Source organism: Dendronephthya gigantea, unplaced genomic scaffold, assembly GCF_004324835.1.
Source record: "Dendronephthya gigantea isolate DGI-Jeju-01 unplaced genomic scaffold, DenGig_1.0 000002F, whole genome shotgun sequence".
Taxonomy (NCBI): domain Eukaryota; kingdom Metazoa; phylum Cnidaria; class Anthozoa; order Malacalcyonacea; family Nephtheidae; genus Dendronephthya; species Dendronephthya gigantea.
Window position 1 is genome coordinate 2,523,625 of NW_021163012.1, and position 17,606 is coordinate 2,541,230.

Here is a 17,606-nt window from a genome sequence, read left to right on the forward strand (position 1 = left end):
ATTTATATAGTTACATGAAAACATAGTTAACAGGTGGAGAAACCACAGCAAAACTACTGTATATCACTAACTTTACATCTAAAGCATTTAACAACGCACTATAGTGTTTATACATAGTTGAGGTAGGCCAAGTCTCACTGGGTAGACGACACATTGACAAACATTGGATCTAATCTGTAGTTGAGATGGTTCGCTTTTACTCATCGCAATTAATATGACCCAATTGCAGTCCAGCTGGCGAATGCATTCATCCAATCAAAACGCTTCTGCGTTTTTGTTTTAATAAGATGCGGTGACTATGGTCAGCTTGTGGTCTGCCCGAGGCCCTGGGCGTGCTTGTGTAGTATATATAAAAAAAATATATATAACATTGCATTCAGTTATTACCTAAGGGTCAGCTGAAAGAAGGCGAGCGCCCCAAGTTCCCCGCCTTTTTTCAGTTGACCTGTATAAAATAACTGAATGTAAATCGCCTGGGTACGAGGCTGAACATAATAGACTTCACTGATGTTATATACTAGCTTGTTTTTCCCAACACCAAGAACAATGCATGGACCTTTTTAAACCTTTCCTACCGAAAAATATATAAAAATAGATAATTCGATTGTAATGCCACAGTACTAATGCTATCTTATAAACTTCAATTTCGTTTGAGCTAAAGGAATCACACGCATTTTTACGAGATATTTTGACTTTATTTCAAGCGATATTATTTTCAAACGGTTGCAGTGATATAAATTCTTAAAAAACAGTTGCAGCATGTTTGTAGAAGTTTTAATGTACATTATATTTCCAGATTAATTTTTCCATCCATTCTCGCCGCCCAGATGCATACGAGTTTAGTCTCATTCCTCGAGCTTTACTTCCATACAGGATCACCGCTTCACCCTAAAATAAAGATTAATGTAATATAGAATACATAAAGTCGCGTGCATAGACCTATGGGCTAAACTAGATATACCTGCAGGGTGTCCCTAAAAATAACAAAACCCGCAAACATGTTATTAATTTTTCATTAAAACCGCATGCAGAAACTTGTTTTTACTTTAACCTAAAACGGTACAAACTACAAAATAACTCTGGGTTTATAAACACTAAATTAAAGTAAGTGAAACTGTGAAATTAAAAGTATCAGTGTATAAACAAACCATGCAAACTTTTTTCTAGCTTTTTTCTGCCCCGGTTTCTTGCGCTCAACCAAGCGACTGTCTCTCGTCAGTAATCCAGCTAAATTAAAAAAAAAACGTATAGCTGAATTTATACATGACAATTCAAACCCAGCAAATGACTTTCAAACAATTTAGATAAAAAACGCATTAATACAACAGTTTAATTTTAATTTTTTACCTAAATACTTTCCGTCTCGTGTGTATATATAGCTAATAGCTATCAATCGCTGCAGTTTTAAGCAATATATATAAAGCTGTTTTTTGACTGGATTTTTGCTAGGAGTTTTTAGACATTTTAAAAGCCTACCCGAATGCAACCGAGGTAGAAAGTCGGAGGAGATGCTCGTAAGAGCTCGACTGATCGCGAGTCTTATCGCTCCAGATTGACCTAAAAAAAACACAAATTATCGCGCATTACATTCAGTCAGCAACACTTGTACTTTGTAGTAAGAATCGCTCGGTCCTACAGACCTTTAACAGTCATATTCTTCTAAGATAAAGATTATTGCTTTCGTTTCACTTTGGCGTGCCTGGTTACCTGTGGATCCTCCACCGATGACATTGCATTCAATGTCGTACTTTCCCATGCAGTCAAGGGTGATCAAAGGATGCGACACTTGATTTCTTTAAAACAAACAAAACCGTGTTCAAGTAGGATTCTTGCATGTTAAGTTGTTGTAATAATGAGATTAGCAAAACTGCTAGGGGCATACATATTTACTTTGGCTCGCCGTTGGTAATGCAAAAACATAAGTCCACCCCACTCACTGGAGCATTTAGATTCTACTACCAACAAGATTCTACTTTTGCCCAGGGGTACACCTCCCCCCCCTCTCACGCACATTCACATCCCAGAGAATTCTTAACCCACCTATCTTCTTGTTTACAAAAGTATTCGATGAGAGGAGTATCGTTAACAACAATCTCTCCTGTTCCACTGGAAATCCAAACCTCAGCCATGGCTCGCTTTCTATAACCTAAAGTTCCCGTGAATTAGACATTTAGACTGAGGGGTTGTTCTGGTCATCCCAATATATCGGGGCAGACCAGACATCCTGATAGTATGGTTTAAGGCCATTGTGTTGGTTGTCTGGTCATCCCGATAAATCGCATGAGCTTGTTTGGTTCCACAACAACTCATTTCAATACCTCAAAGACATTTCATGCTTCGTTTAATTTCGGCTAACAGGAATCATGTTAACTACCCCTAAGATTATATACCGTAGCGTAGATTCTCTGGCGTATACTGAGCCTGACGATTTAGTACTGCTATGCTAAGATTTAGTGTTCATTGACTGCGAAAGCAAGTTACACAATCAATGTGAATGCGATGTGAAAAGTTGAAAAAATGCAGTCATAAAGAATCGTCAGGATGTAATCTTACCTTTTCCATGTGCCGTTCCGTTTTCATCAAGCTGAAAATAAATAAGAATTTGATATTAGCTCGAAAATGAATCCATGCAGTTCCTTCAATACCAGAAACTGACCTAAGATGTTAGATCATTCAATATTAAGACGTTAATCATATTATTACATTAGTGAAGGTATTTTAAGCTTTCGCAACGGATAAGCATTTTCTACTCTCCTCTAATCCTATCAACTCAAGTACTTCTGTTTTTAGGACGCAAAACCATGAGAGCACCGGACCTGTTTGACGGTGAATTGAGAGGCCTCGTGTTTCACGGGTGTTTGAAATCTTTGCAAAAACGCTTTGATTTCCTCCGAGCTGTCACCTTCGCTGGCCAGCTTCTTAAGACGATGAATGAGAACTTCGTACTGTTTCAGGAGAGAAAAAAGAAGTTTATTTAAAGCATGTATTTTTGGTAAGAAAGCTGTGAAATCCAGTCAATTTCAAGCTCACATCTTTTAGTTTTAATTCCTCTTTCAAAACAGCCTGGAATTCATTTTCGTTGAGCCATCTCATCTTTCCTTGTTTTACAACCTTTGCTTTGTCTTGTTCTCTACAAACCAGAAACCAGACAGTTGACACAACATTGACCTTGATAGCCATCAATCATTTGTAGATCACAAACCCAAATTCAATGTTCTCATCTTTTTCATCTGTTTGAGTTTCCATGAACTGAGTTTCTATGGATTTCTGGTTCTGTGCAGATAATCTTTGGTATCTAAATATATCCTGTATGTAGCAGGAAAGCCAGTCAAAAGTGAAGAGAAGTGTGGATATTTGTAATAGCTAAACTTTAAGATAACATCAAATTAACGCTGACTTACATAAATCAAGTCATGAAAGGCAGTTGCTCCTGTGTAGAAGGCAAGATGAATTGGTCGGCCATCTGATGACAAAGTACCTTTCACATAGAAACATTTTAATTTCTTAATCCAATTGTAATTTTGATAAAATAATATGTTTAGATGTCACTATAAAGATTCTTACTTTTACTTTCTGGGAAAAGTTCTGACGGATGCTGAAATATGAAAAATTGTTCAAAAAAATAAGATTCTTCAAAAAAGGTAAGAATACTTTACTAATGTATGAATTTTGTTGTTAATTCTACTTAATGAGCTGATACCTTCATCATTGGTCTAGCATCTTTGGCAAACAGCTTTGTAGGCAAAAGATACCTTAGTGAATCCTAAAACAAAGTTTGATTGAAAAATTTTAGGTGAATGTACCCAGAAAACAAACATAATTGACGGATGTGTCTTGAAAGATAGTTTTTGATATAATCTTTGTACCTCAACGTCACTGTCAGTGAAAGTCTCAATGTCAGCTCCCATCATTTTTGCCAACCACCGTTTGCCCATTTCATATTTCTTGATCTCTTCTGCCATAAATTCAGCTACAAAATTACAATGACAGCAATTTACCATTAAAAACTTGTTGCCTGATTCTGAAATACTAAACACTGCATTTAATAGTTACCATTTGACTGATCTTCAACTCGTTTTCGACGCTGAAAACTCTTGGAATATGTGCTCTAAATATGTTGAGAAATCGCACTGCATTAGAGATTGAGTTGTTGTTCCCTCTAACTTACCATTAAAGATTTAGAAAACTTTAGAATGGGCATATCAACGGAAGTTTGCCTACAGAACTTACAAAACTTCGGCAACATTTCTCACAGCGGTTTATTTCTACTTCAACAGCGGTGAAAAACCGTCTTGAAACACCAGGATTATGCAAAAATCGCCACAATACTCGTGATCCCACTCCTAGATTGACCGCCATCTTAGATATAACCGTCCAGTTGTAAGACGTTGAAGATCAGTGACGCACGGCCTCGACCTGGTAACTAATGGCGGGAGTTGCAAAATTGAAGGAGAATATTTTGTTTACGGTTGAAATTTTATTTGGAAATACCTGAAAATATCTCTGTTTTTCACGACTTTTGGTTGCTAAAAGATCAAAATGAGACGGGCCACATTGGGAACGATGAATATAGGGAACAAAACAAGAATTCCCACCAAAGAAAAGGGCGCAGTGCGGTCACGATCGTCGCTTGGACTTGGTGGTCGTTTCTCCAACTCCGGTCCTAGAACATCAGGTGCTCGTCCTAAAACATCTTTTGGTTCGTCCAGGTTAGTTTATATTTGATTCAATATATGGCATGTAGCAGTGTTCAGGTGTTAAATAAATAACTACAGCTAGAATTACTGCAAGAGATGGTTTTAAATACGTTCCCAATAATTGAAATTTGTAGCCAAATTGCAAAATATATTTGGGGGAAACTGAAATTTTGATAAGATTTGTAGCTAATCCAATCCCATTATATTTAGGCGATCAAGTCAATATGGCCGTGGAGATCCCTATACACAAATTAAAGATACAAGACCACTTAGTGATAAATGTGAGTTACCTTCAGACTGTATGTAAATAAAAGTGTAAATAAAATTATTTTAGGTTAGATATTTCAAGAGATGATCCTTACTGGATCTCTAGGAAGACCAGTTTAGAACTGATAGAGCTATCCACATGTAGAAAAGTTAGTTAGGACCTCGGTAATAGCATACTCATCAAAGCACTGATTACCTTTTCAAGCTTATCAACAGCAAGAGATCAGGGAAATATTACAGGTAACCTATTGAATCAATATAATTTGTTTTCTTCGCATAATTTCAGTGAGATCCCTTACCTCAGTTACCGGTAATGTACCTTACTCTCTACTTTTCTTTTACCAACAGTTTCTCTCTGAGAATGACTATGAGCATCCAATGTCAATGAAAACTATGATGAGACCAACCAACAAAGAATTTATCAATGTTTTTTCGGTATGCTTTCATATCTACATTTTGCATAGTTAAATCCTAGTTAACTCAGAAAAACACAACACTGATTGGCCAATTCTGTCTTTAATAACTAGTTATCCCTAGACTAACTTTGTTGATGAAATGAGTTTAATCATTTAGGATTAATTTCACGATTAATTAGCTCTACAAAATTGCTAGTAAATTCAGATTATCACTATGGAAATATAAATACACCCAAGGTTTTATTTGTATTAATAAGCATGAATATTTCTCAGTTTCTCTACAGTCGAATCAGTCCAGAACCAATGGTGAAACCCGAAGAGGAACTGCCAAAAGTTATGAAGAAAATCGGTTATCAATTTACCATACACAAGACCTCCCTATCAAATGTTGCCTCGCCCCATGCCTGGCCGATCCTGCTCGGTGCCCTGCACTGGCTCCTGGAGTTAGTCAAGGTTTGTATTCCCCCCCTGGCCAGTGTCGCAGCTTCTCGCAAGAATGATTTTCATTGGCTGAACTTTACCATACATTTCTGTTTCAACCAATAGCGTAGCTCCGTTCTTTAGAAAGCATAGAAAAGTTTTAACCAATTGGACGAAAGCTTCCGAGAGCTGCGATATGACCCTTTGTATTATCATGCACCTAGTTATATATTATTTAAACTAAGGAAGTTATCAAAAATAAATCTTAAGTTATGTTTCGTCTAAAGACTGCTTAGTTCACGAAACACCGCCTGGCGGTAATTTTTACGGCGAATACTGCGCCAAATTTTCCACCGCATTTCCTGACGTCAGCACAGTTGAAGGTTTTCGAGAGTACATTTCGTTGCGCATTTATTTCTGATTTGGGACCAGTAAACCCGCGTTTGTTAAACCCAGGTTAAACCTCTGTCCTAGCTGAGGGTAAATCAATAGTTAATGATTTTTGGCACTTCACTCGATGCAGGAATATTCTAGAGGTTTAAAGGTCTTAATTTCGAGTGGAATTATACACACTTCAAATTCAAGCCAGGAACAGTTGATGGAAAAATGAGTCAACTATAGGTCCTCCTGCCATCAACTGTTCCTGGCTTGAATTTGAAGTGTGTACATACATCTGTCCTAGCTAATACATCTGTCCTAGCTGTACCACCATAGTATATATAGGTCAGTGGCGAGGTTTCATCCTGGCCTTGCCGACTCTTATAATCCGGCTTTCACGAAACGCCTCCTTGATTACATATTATAAATACGTCCATTTCCGTTATAAAGCGTTTCTATAGTTAACTATAAAGCCACTATTTGTACTGTATACGACAGTAAGTGTAGTGTACGAGGCTGGAAGACAAAAAATCATATTTTAAAAATCTTTAATTTGTTAAAATAGCCATGGAAACATACATGATCAGTGACAATGCCGAGTTTTAGTTTACTTTTGTTTTACGACATTATGGCGTCTTGCTGGTTTTCAAATGAGTTCACTCACATATGTTTACAAAATATACGTCGCTTTACGTTGAAATATCAAATTCGTAACTGAATACGCTCCAAGAATACTCCCAAGTCATTCTAAGATATATATTTTGCGAGTTTAAAACAGACAACAAACACTAAAATGGGATACACCAGCATGAACACAATGACGACTAAAGTCGTGAGAGCCTTGCTTCTTTCCGTCAAAAAGCTGCTCACGTCAGTCCCTCCAAACGAGAAGTTCCCCAGTAAACCTGCGCTTTCCACTTTTCGCGAGAGATACTCGACGCTGTAGCCGCTAGCCGTGGCTTTCTTGATGTTCTCGTTCACCCCCTCCTCGATTTCTCGCCAATTGGAGCTGTAAGCCAACGCTTGGATACAAAACTCCTTGGAGAACTCAACACAGTCGTTGAGAAGCACGGCGTAACGATGTGGCGCCGCTCTCATTGCGGCGAGCTGAAAACTCAACGGGCCAATGTTTTTGTAATGGCCAATGAAGTAGCTCCGAGAACCGATCCTTCCTTTGATGTTTTCGAAAAGCGTGAAGGTCTTTCGGATCTTATACGTCCGCATCTTTTCCTTCTCGAAGCACAACTCGTAGGCAAAACATAGGATTTTATCTGGAACGTCGAATGGGGACTTTATAACGTCTTCAATCATGTCTGCAAATTGCGGATCGGTTCCGGCAGGGACACACAATACGAAGCCATGCCAACTCTTCGACACGCAAATAAATATATCGTACTCCCCTTTGCCTTCTTGCGAGGTGATTCTTTTCAAAACATCGCTTTTTTTCTCCTTAAACGCTACGACAACCTCTCTGTCGAAGTCGTCAAGGCTGTTCACGTAATAGGCTAGAGGATCGACGCTTCGAAAACTGCCTTCAACCATTGCCCGTGTATATATAGATGTTATTCTCGGTATAGTTTTAAACGCTTCCTGGAATCACAAAGAAACCTTAACCTTCGCTACAGCATAATCCGCTATATGAATCCCGGAAAAACAAGCTTGAACTCTGACATGCAGACAATTACTTGCCGCTTTCTTGAGATGGACCTTGTTGAATCTCGAGTACGAATCGTTTATACTGCCCAAAATGCAACCGAAATTCCGATAAGTTTATTGCTTCTTTCGAGTTTCGACGTTGAAATTTACTGCAATTTCGCAAAATTGTCTGTGCGACGTGTTGTCGTTTACGTATAAACGATTAATAATTAATTCTCTTGTGTTTAGTTTTAAAATCTCATCTTGCATGCAGTATTTACAAAAGATATCTCAGATGGTATACACGAGAATTTATCATTCCTGTTATTTATATAAACTAAGCTAATATCAAATTTCCGTTTCTATTGACAGATTAACTAATTTGAATCGATTATATAACACTAAAACCTACAGTGTTTATATATACTTTTTATATAAAATTTAAGTGAAAGGGTTAAAAAGTTGAAAACTAGGGGCCGGTTGTATGAAAGCCGGATAGCGCTATCCACCGGATAATGATTTTTTCAACCGTTCTAAAAATGCTTGAAAAGCTATAAAATCTCAGCTATGGAACTAAATTTTTTTAAAGAGGATCCTCGACTTAGGAATACTAAGATTTAATCAAAGCTATACCTAACAACAAGTGATTTAAAAGCGATTGAAAAAACCACTGTCCGGTGGATAGCGCTATCCGGCTTTCATACAACCTGCCCCAGGTCAAACCTAATAATCCTTATTGAAACAACCCGTACATAGCATGGTAAACCACAGACTCTGAGCATGCAGGAACGAGAGTTGATCAATGAGTTGTGTAGCTATTGAACTGCATGCCCTTACTCAAACCAGAAACCCTGTAAAGCAAGTAAATTTCCTGTTTGTGAGTTATGTCGTCTCTACGCTCTTCTTTACAGAGCTAATTATCTAAGTTACCAACCAAGAGTAAAGCAATAAGATATTCGTTAATTTGAAGGTTTGATATTTTTCGAAGACAACACTATACTTGCATATCATGCATACATGTAGTATGCACATACAAACAATTGCCTCAATTCGTTCGCTATCTGAATGTAGTTAAGAATAAAAGATAAACAAAACAATAAACAAACATAAACGTTCAAATACGTTCAAAAACTATAGTATATATACCAAATCTGAATAATGACGTCAAACGCGAAATGCAAATGTTATATACGAAATCTGATTGGCCGCGCAGAACTATAAACGAGCCAATCAAATTTCGTTTAATACCACCATTCAATATACCAATACGTTCAGCGACATCGATTGTCCCAGGTTTCGTCCAAAATGCCGCAATGATTTTGACTTGCGAGTTGATTTTGCGATGAGCGTAAAGTATCATTTAGACAGGATCGTGTCGGGAAACAGATTTTTATTCTGACCAGTCCAATTTATATGTGCCAAATCTATTTTATAGTTTTCCATGGCGGTGAACGACGAGGTGGAACATTGTCTGTTTCCGATGATCGAGGGTGAAGATGATGAAGGAGATTTCGCCGCTATGAGGAAGGTGAGAAACGATTAAATTACTCAACATACCAATACCACGAAAAATAGCTTTAGAAAATAGACCTTTTCAGCATGTATGCAAATTAACCCATTTCAAGTCATATGGTCTGAAATGGTTAAGTTTATTGGCTATTCTATGGTCACAGCATCTGAAATAGGTTAATTTGCATGCAAGCTGAAAAGGTCTATTATTACCAAGTTTCGTCCAAAACACTGCAGACGTACTTAAACGTACTAACTGTGACAGTATTCGTCTGTTGGGGTCCCTCGCTTAAAAGCTAATCTTAACATAAAAGATGCCTCACATGTTATCCCAGCAATCTTTTTGACGCTATTTTTTATATAGGTTTATTTTGACTTTCTCGAGAGATCGTACAGTGCATTCATAGAAGATAAAAGAGACCTGAGGGATCTTGGAGAATATACAGACGCACTTATAGAAGAACTAAGTAAGAGTGTGTGCCTTGGGAAGAGGGGTTAATGGGGAGAGGGCGTGCCCCTCCCTGTCCCCCACAGCTCACACCCCCACCGGGGAGAGTTGGAGATGACTGCTTTAATTTGAGTCAAATTTTATTTTAACAGGGAGTCAAAATGACCCATTGACTTCAGGTGAGGTTGGATTTCAAACCATTTTCCATGTGGGAAAAATGCATGCGTAATGTGAATACGTGACATATACTCAGCGAAACCCGAGCAATTTTAGGATGGTAGAAGGGGGGCGAAGGACCTTCCTTAGGAGGGTGTAAACGGGCCTTTATATATCATAATAACAATGGATCTCTTGTCGTGTAGAAGTGGAACAGTTATCTCAGGAAAACATTCAGCTTGAGGAAGAATTGAAAAGGCTTGAAAATGAACCGGTGCGTGTGATCTGTTAACACAGCAATGACAAAAACCGTTGTACGATATGGGTAGTGTCGCAGCTCCTCGCAAGAACGATTTTCATTGGCTGAACTTTACAATACATTTCTGTTTCAACAAATAGCATAGCTTCGTTCTTTAGAAAGCATAGAAAAGCATTATCCAATTGTACGAAAGCTTCCGGGAGCTGCGACATGTCCGTTGTACGGTATATATACGATATGCTGAGATGATGAATTTGAATCGATTCATCTTCGTCTTTTTTATGTCAATCCAGTCAAGACTCGAGGCGCTAATGGAAAAACGTGGAACCCTTGAAACTGATAAGTAAGCAGTACTTATGATCAACAGCTGTCCTCTACCACTCGATACGTGAGATCCTGATAAGGATCAATACATGTATCGTTACTTTTATCACCACAATTGCATTCTATACTAGGAAAGATCTAAACATTTTCACTCATTATTCGAGATCTTGATAAGGATCAATACATGTATCGTTACTTTTATCACCACAATTGCATTCTATACTAGGAAAGATTTAAACATTTTCACTCATTATTCGAGATCTTGATAAGGATCAATATGCCTGTCATAGGCTGAAATATCACGTCAAGTATCATTGCTCTTATTATCATTATCGCCTACTACTAGGAAAGATCTAAACATTTTCACTCATTATTCGAGATCTTGATAAGGATCAATATGCCTGCATGCCATAGGCCAAATATCACGTCAAGTATCATTGCTCTTATTATCATTATCGCCTACTACTAGGAAAGATCTAAACATTTTCACTCGATCATTACTCCAAATCTTTATTAGAATCAACAATAAGCCATGTTGTAGGTCGAAGCTTCAAGTACTCTACAACAAGACAGTTGTATTCTACACAATAATTCAAAAAGTTTAATACACTTGAGGTCTTAACAAGGATCGTTTCCTTGACACTTGAAGTCTTAACAAGGATCTTAAAGTTACATTTGTCTTCAAAACAAATATTCAATTGAAAACAAGAACCCCTCTTCCATGCTGCCGTCGATAATTAAAGCATTTATTGTTCTTATAACAACAGTTGCTTTCTACTAAAAATTCAATACTTGTAGCTAAGTCTTATATCTCGTTCAATACTTGAGGTCTTAACAAGGCTCATCAAACCTGATTTAGGTCGAAGTTTGAAGTATATATCGCCGATCTGCGCCGCCATCGTGTCAAGTTGGACGAGCGACGATTGCAATCGGAGGAAGCGTTGAATACTGCAAGTAAGAAAATATTAGTTCACATGACATGAGCATTCATCGATGATAAAATTTCTGTTTCGTTTACTCAATTTTCATTCTTGAAAACTTCTAGAACTCGAGGAAGAGGCGACTTCAGCAGAAAAAACTAAACTACAGGTTAGTGATGCCACTTGCTTACAACAACATGCACCATTTAGAAAGTTTCCAAATTTCGAATTTCTTACTGGAGTCGTTCTCGTTTTGAGACGGAAACAAATCTGTGTATTTTGCGATTTTCAGAGAATTCTTGCAAACCAGGAGTTGAGTGCTGCCGATGTTCAGCGCATGAAACAGGAAGGCGATGAGCTTAAAAAGACCTTGACAAAACTTGAAGAGACAAGCGATAGTATGGATCAGGAAATCTGGGAGAAAGAAATGAGTTATGCAAGAAGACATGAACAGGTATGAACAGACAGGAACACTTATGAACATATACACAGGAACATTTATGGACAGATAGGAACATTTATGAACAGACAGGAACATTTATGAACATATATACAGGAACATTTATGGACAGATAGGAACATTTATGAACAGACCGGGATGTTTATGAACAAACAGGAACATTTATAGAAAGACAGGAACATTTATGAAAAGTCATGCATGTACGGGAATTGATCACAGAGTTTAAAGACTTAGGACTGTAATCGTTCTGACGCTTCGTGTACGCATACATCCCTATTTATCTCTCACTGTTCAGGTTCTTGTCCAATGTCAAGACTACAATGAGAGAGCTCGCAAGCTAAAGTTGATCCCAAGTACGGCTGAGAATGCCGCTGGTGTTGATTACGAACTCAGGTGCCATCTTGGAAGAATGACTTTGGACATAAAAAACCAGCTAAAGGTACGAGTGAAGTTATCACTTCGACCTATTAAGTATGTGGTTGGTTACTCGAGTACAACTACCACATGTGATTGGCTAATCTTGTAGGCATAACGCATGTGATTGGCTAATCTTGTAGGCATAACGCATGTAATTGGTTAATCGTGTAGACATAACGCATGTGATTGGTTAATCGTGTAGACGTAACGCATTTGATTGGTTAATCGTGTAGACGTAACGCATTTGATTGGTTAGATTAGTTAGTGTTCTGTTGGGGTTACTTGTAGTGCATGTTAAATCAATGAACCATTCGTAAAGCCCTGATGGTTTTTATATTCTAGTTCTTATTGTCTTGTTTAGCCGAGTCTGCTGCGCTTCAAACAACAGATTGCTGAATGCTCCTGTCGATGTGAATCAGAACTGATCAACCTCAAGGAGAAACACGACGTGGTATGACTCGTTAATCATCTTACGTTTAATCTGATATGTCCATATATGTATGTACAACCCTCTAAAACCATAGATTATAATATGACGATATGCCAACAAAAACTACAGATTATAATATGATGATATAATGTCTTAACTCATGTAACTTAACTTAACTTAACTCATTTTATCCCTCATGACAACAAAGCCGTTTTCATCAACTGCTCAGTAAACTCAATTTCTTAACAGCTGCAGGAACAAATTTCCGAAAAAGAGGAGGCCATTGCTGTCTTTGAAGAGAAGATTGTTGTCTTGGAGAAGGAAATACAGTGGAGAAAACAGGTAGAAAGATCAAGACCATGCAAGACGAATTTGTTTGTATTTAAGGTTCACTAAGATCAGCAGCGAGCTTGCGAGTTGATTTTACGATGAATGGAAAAGAGCCTTAAGTCTAATCGATATATGTTTTACAACTTGCAATGTTTGCTGTTACTTTTGGTCTACTTTCGGCTGATGTATAATTGCCATTTTCTGACCATAAGTAACTTTTTCACATCTTCACATCTATCACAAGACTAAAATCGCTGCAAAAATTACAAGTGTCTTTAACACAGAATGTCTTTTTTTCAGCAATACGACGAACAGCATAACAAACTCTCTTGCGAGGTGGAAGAATTGCAGAATAAAATAGACAGGCTGAGAATGGAAAGCCAAATCAGTGTCTCGGATAAGAGAAGACATCTGGAAGAAGCCAAGGAAAGGTTTGTTTTGAAGACGAAAACTATCATTATTATCACTTTTGACTTTCTTAAAACCCGGGTGAATGAGGGTGAAATGATGATAAGAGTCAGGTGATCTGAATAGACCTTATGCATAATGACGTAACAAGCCGTGACACCTGCAGGGAATTCTGGTCTTGGTAGTCACGGCGGGAAATTTTGAAGTTTGAATTTTTCGCCGTGACTACTAAAACCAGAACTCCCTGCAGGCGTCACGGCTTGATACATCATTATGCATAAGGTCTATTGCGAGAAATGACTCAGAGTAGTCGTGAAGTAGTAGAAATCTATTTACCAGTTGAAACAACTTAATGTCTCTTAAAAATCTACTTTATTTTGGTTTCAAACTTCATTTTTATTATAGAATCGCATACAAGTCTTGTGCTAATGCAACTAGGTGTTTAGTTTTTTCTTCGTCTGCGATTAAGGTTGAAAACGAAAACGGTTGAGATGGAACATCAGAGGCGTCAGTATGAACTGTTTCTCAGCACTGTTTGTGAACTGGTTATTGAACATAAAACAATCTTGCAGGTACAGATTATGAAATAACAGTATAAAATATATAGTCCTATAGACTATGGTCCTATAGTTTATAGGTTTCCTCCTGATCAATAAGAGATGATTCTTACTGGACCTTTAGGAAGAACAGTTTAGAACTGATAGAGCTATCCAGTATAAATAAAGTTAGTTTAGTTTAGGTTTCCTCCTGTAGTAACGCTGGATCAATAAGAGATTATCCTTACTGGACCTCTAGGAAGAACAGTTTAGAACTGATAGAGCTATCCAGTATAAATAAAGTTAGTTTAGTTTAGGTTTTGTCCCGTAGTGAGATTTTTCGGGCTAACCTTTTCTCGTGTTTTTAAGGAACGTGTCATCGAAATACGGAAAGGCGTTGAAGAAATCACAGAAACCATAAAGAAACTTCCACCACTCACCTCGAAGCTTCTCAGCAAGGCAGACATTGACCGAATGCTTCCAGGAGGTGAAAACGAAGGCAACTTGAAAAAGACAGAAGAAGGTTCTAACTAAATATAGTCATGCAACGTCATTTTATTTTATTTTATTTTAAGAATTTTTCCCGTAAGGTTGGGTTGCCAGGGTAACGGCCACGCGGCTGTCAAAGGCTCCAGCTGTTATCCAAGAATGAGAGGATTCCAGATGATGTCACAAACCACCAAACGTGACTTCCGTATCTGAATCATCTGCACCTCCGAGAGTGTTGCTTGCTTACGCCATCGTGCGTGAAACTTACGTAGTCCCGTCAAAACTATGCAATTTTCACGTCAATCTATACGACGTCCCCGTTCTGAATCTAAATCTGTCCAATGAATAATAAACAAATATCTTCGTAGACAAAAGCTTCACAACTACGTGATTCGTCAGATGGCGTCAGCAAGCATGCAGCACCCAGTTTGGCGCGAAAATGACGAATCTCGTACTCGTTGTCATTGCTAATCCTTACCCGTCAATTTGCATGTTTTATAAAGATCTATGAATCGCATAGGGTCCCATTATTCAACCCCGTTTGTATAATCTTCAAAATAAGAATATTTCTTGCAAAATTTCTCCCCGAATGTTTTATTATGTGTCAAATTCTCAGAACTTCACTCTTTCTATATTCTCTAAAGGTTCACTCGATGAAGCTGTCGCCCAGAGCGAGGAAAAGCCGAAACAAGAAATGAATGACTAAAGAGTACAGTAGGTGTATAACTAGCTGAAACAAAAGTATAGTGTTTGTCCCCTATAATGACATACACAACTTTATATATTGGATACGTGAAAACAGTATAGTCCAGTTCATATTGTTCGGTCAGTGGTATAGTGTATGCTAAACACTGGCATGGGCGCATGGCTTCTCGGGATATATTTTATCTGTACCTAGGTGGGGATGTTTTTTAAATATCTGGTAAAGCGTATACTTTGATATGTTTATACAGTGAACTAGCTGATGAATTGTTTTGTGCGAGAGAAAACAATGGCACTGATATCTGCTTTTTAATATATATTTCAGCTGCGCTATAGGTCTAATTGACCTTAAACTTACATCAGGAAAGTGTAAGGATTATTAGGAAACCTAAAGCCATGCAGTTTTGTATGATTGCGTATCGTGCTGGTCGATAAATGGCGCACTTGTTCAGATATATTTTTATGATGTTTAAATTGTTGACTAAAAACTAGTTTCGTTTATCCATCGCTATCTATAGTTTTGCGATGGCATATCTGCATAAATATAGCTACTTCAATTGTCTTGAATCTAGTTAAGTTCGCTATAATCAGTCTTAAAGCTTAATTAAGCTACTTCAATTGTCTTGAATCTAGTTAAGTTCGCTATAATCAGTCTTAAAGCTTAATTAAGTCTTATATTTACTGAAGAAAAGACTATGTATCTTTCTGAAGGATGGTTATTTTTCAGATATATCTCAGCTGTATATATGCATTATTAACCACATCATTATTTTTGTTAATCAATGCATGGCAAAGTGTATCTTTTAAGATCTTTATAATGAACTGGGGAATATCTCTAGCCCCTGTATGCGGCCGGTTGCATCAAGCCCGTTTAGCTTATGTCTATCGTTTTATTCAAGAAGCAAACTAAATGTTTTTTACCTTAGTACAAAGCTACTGTTTACAACTACATATTCATTGCATAATATTCAAGTTGACTCGTTCAAGAGGGATGTAAGAGTGTTAACTTATCCGGCACCGTTTTAGCTAAACGGGCTTGATAAAACCGGTTCCGGTTATGTCATATTCCAGCTGTTTATAACTACAATAGACATTCAATAGCTGTTTATTACTGCAACAGCACATATCCGTTGAATACACTTTTCAATAGTGGCAAAAAGTACTCTCAGAGGTTCATTGAAACCTAAAAATACATTTTTTCTTATAATCTATAAGGGAAAAGTGGGATTGTAGATTCTGCTGCAAATAATGCATATACCTATACAGTCTGATATTTCTAATGCAAAAACAAAATGGCGTCTTTTAAATGACGCGCGTCCGTTGTAGCGGTTTCTCTTGCCCTATATTTCAGTATATAGTTCTACAGGTACACCTATACTACATTTTCTGTTGATTGCATTTTCCCTTTGATCATGCATCCCAGATTGATAAATCTGCATGTCTGATTATTTACGGTCGGCCGAAAAAACTACAAAAGGCAAACTTCATCATCATCACCCACTCTCCTCTTGAAAACTAGTTAAAAGTCATTCAACCCACGAATCCTTAATTATCACCAATGAACAAACAAATTCTCAGGCAAATTTATATTTGGTGTATAAATTTCATGTCGAGGTCCTTCTAAACATCGTATATTGTATATCCCAATAATCCCATTCGTCCAAGCGGATTTTAATGCATGCTAGCGTTGCGCACGTATTGATTTTTCGGCTCGTGATTAAACGCCGAGTTTCTTGGTAAATTATTTGCATTATAAGAGCATTATTATGGCATATGCCATTTTGCTTCACCAAACAAAAACGATATGAAAGTAAATATTCATTTCCAATAAACGTTAAAATCTTGTTAGATACGTGCGTGCATTTACTAGAATCCATGCAGCTATATACTACTATGGAGTAACTTTCAATTTAGGCAAAATGACGTAATCTAACACCACGTATAGAAAGGAGAGTCTTCAAATGAATAAGACTGCAAAGTTTCGTTGCAAAATGCTGTAAAATGTAGAAAATGCAAGCCTGCAAAGTTAGTGAAGTTTGCATGCATATATTTCTTTATATACGCGCGAACGTGAAAAGTTTAAACAGGCCCTTTTGAGCTAAAAGTGGTTATTTTTCGTACAAATATTCTGCGAGGTTTTCACGGCTAGTTTTCGACATCTTCCAGCATTTTGCAAATAAAGTTTCTGCATCAAACTATATATATATATAGGTATATACTAGAGCTCGAGGGCTCTCAGAGACTGCATGCATACCTCCACCATGCACCGCGATACTCGTTGTTATTATTGTTTATTATTGTTTAATACGAACATGCTTTCATATTTTTTTTGAATAGTAATCAGGAAAAGGAAGACAAACATTTGTTCATTTCTCGTTCAATTTTTACCCAAATTCAACCAAATT

At 37.4% G+C, this 17,606-nt stretch overlaps 3 protein-coding genes across 4 annotated transcripts; 1 reads left to right on the top strand and 2 right to left on the bottom strand.

The window, feature by feature from the left end:
• Positions 1-668: 668 nt before the first annotated feature.
• On the bottom strand, positions 669-4,563 carry LOC114532519 (28S ribosomal protein S9, mitochondrial-like). Of its 2 annotated transcripts, XM_028554046.1 has the most exons (16): positions 4,492-4,563; positions 4,231-4,423; positions 4,054-4,108; positions 3,867-3,970; positions 3,701-3,763; positions 3,565-3,595; positions 3,402-3,478; positions 3,203-3,306; positions 3,031-3,130; positions 2,817-2,945; positions 2,554-2,584; positions 2,041-2,146; positions 1,708-1,793; positions 1,477-1,557; positions 1,149-1,227; positions 669-888 (listed from the first exon to the last, which is right to left on the bottom strand). In XM_028554046.1, exons 2-16 carry the CDS (start codon positions 4,357-4,359, stop codon positions 876-878), a joined length of 1,188 nt encoding a protein of 395 aa, XP_028409847.1. In that variant the 5' UTR covers positions 4,360-4,423; positions 4,492-4,563; the 3' UTR covers positions 669-875. The 2 variants fall into 2 exon arrangements, with proteins under 2 accessions (XP_028409847.1, XP_028409839.1); XM_028554038.1 differs by lacking the exon at positions 4,492-4,563 and having other exon boundaries at positions 4,231-4,437.
• Positions 4,516-16,114, top strand: LOC114532484 (kinetochore protein NDC80 homolog). The gene is made up of 20 exons (XM_028553999.1): positions 4,516-4,709; positions 4,908-4,978; positions 5,170-5,204; positions 5,313-5,399; positions 5,654-5,833; positions 9,249-9,341; positions 9,687-9,789; positions 9,923-9,949; positions 10,133-10,200; positions 10,479-10,528; positions 11,369-11,463; positions 11,555-11,598; positions 11,722-11,883; positions 12,185-12,328; positions 12,668-12,757; positions 12,986-13,078; positions 13,367-13,497; positions 13,944-14,046; positions 14,380-14,533; positions 15,144-16,114. The coding sequence occupies exons 1-20, from the start codon at positions 4,540-4,542 to the stop codon at positions 15,203-15,205; spliced, it is 1,962 nt and encodes a 653-aa protein (XP_028409800.1). The 5' UTR covers positions 4,516-4,539; the 3' UTR covers positions 15,206-16,114.
• LOC114532530 lies at positions 6,747-8,136 on the bottom strand. The gene has a single exon (XM_028554059.1). It carries the CDS (start codon positions 7,718-7,720, stop codon positions 6,926-6,928), a length of 795 nt encoding a protein of 264 aa, XP_028409860.1. The 5' UTR covers positions 7,721-8,136; the 3' UTR covers positions 6,747-6,925.
• Positions 16,115-17,606: the final 1,492 nt, after the last annotated feature.

Coding starts and splice junctions, on each gene's coding strand:
- LOC114532484 (XM_028553999.1), top strand. CDS start 4,540: ATGAGACGGGCCACATTGGGAACGATGAATATAGGGAACAAAACAAGA. Junction 9,342..9,686: donor ATTTCGCCGCTATGAGGAAG/GTGAGAAACGAT, acceptor TTTTTTATATAG/GTTTATTTTGACTTTCTCGA. Junction 14,534..15,143: donor CTTGAAAAAGACAGAAGAAG/GTTCTAACTAAA, acceptor TATTCTCTAAAG/GTTCACTCGATGAAGCTGTC.
- LOC114532519 (XM_028554046.1), bottom strand. CDS start 4,359: ATGGCGGTCAATCTAGGAGTGGGATCACGAGTATTGTGGCGATTTTTG. Junction 3,479..3,564: donor ACTTTTCCCAGAAAGTAAAA/GTAAGAATCTTT, acceptor TCTATGTGAAAG/GTACTTTGTCATCAGATGGC. Junction 3,131..3,202: donor GATGAGAACATTGAATTTGG/GTTTGTGATCTA, acceptor TCTGGTTTGTAG/AGAACAAGACAAAGCAAAGG.
- LOC114532530 (XM_028554059.1), bottom strand. CDS start 7,720: ATGGTTGAAGGCAGTTTTCGAAGCGTCGATCCTCTAGCCTATTACGTG.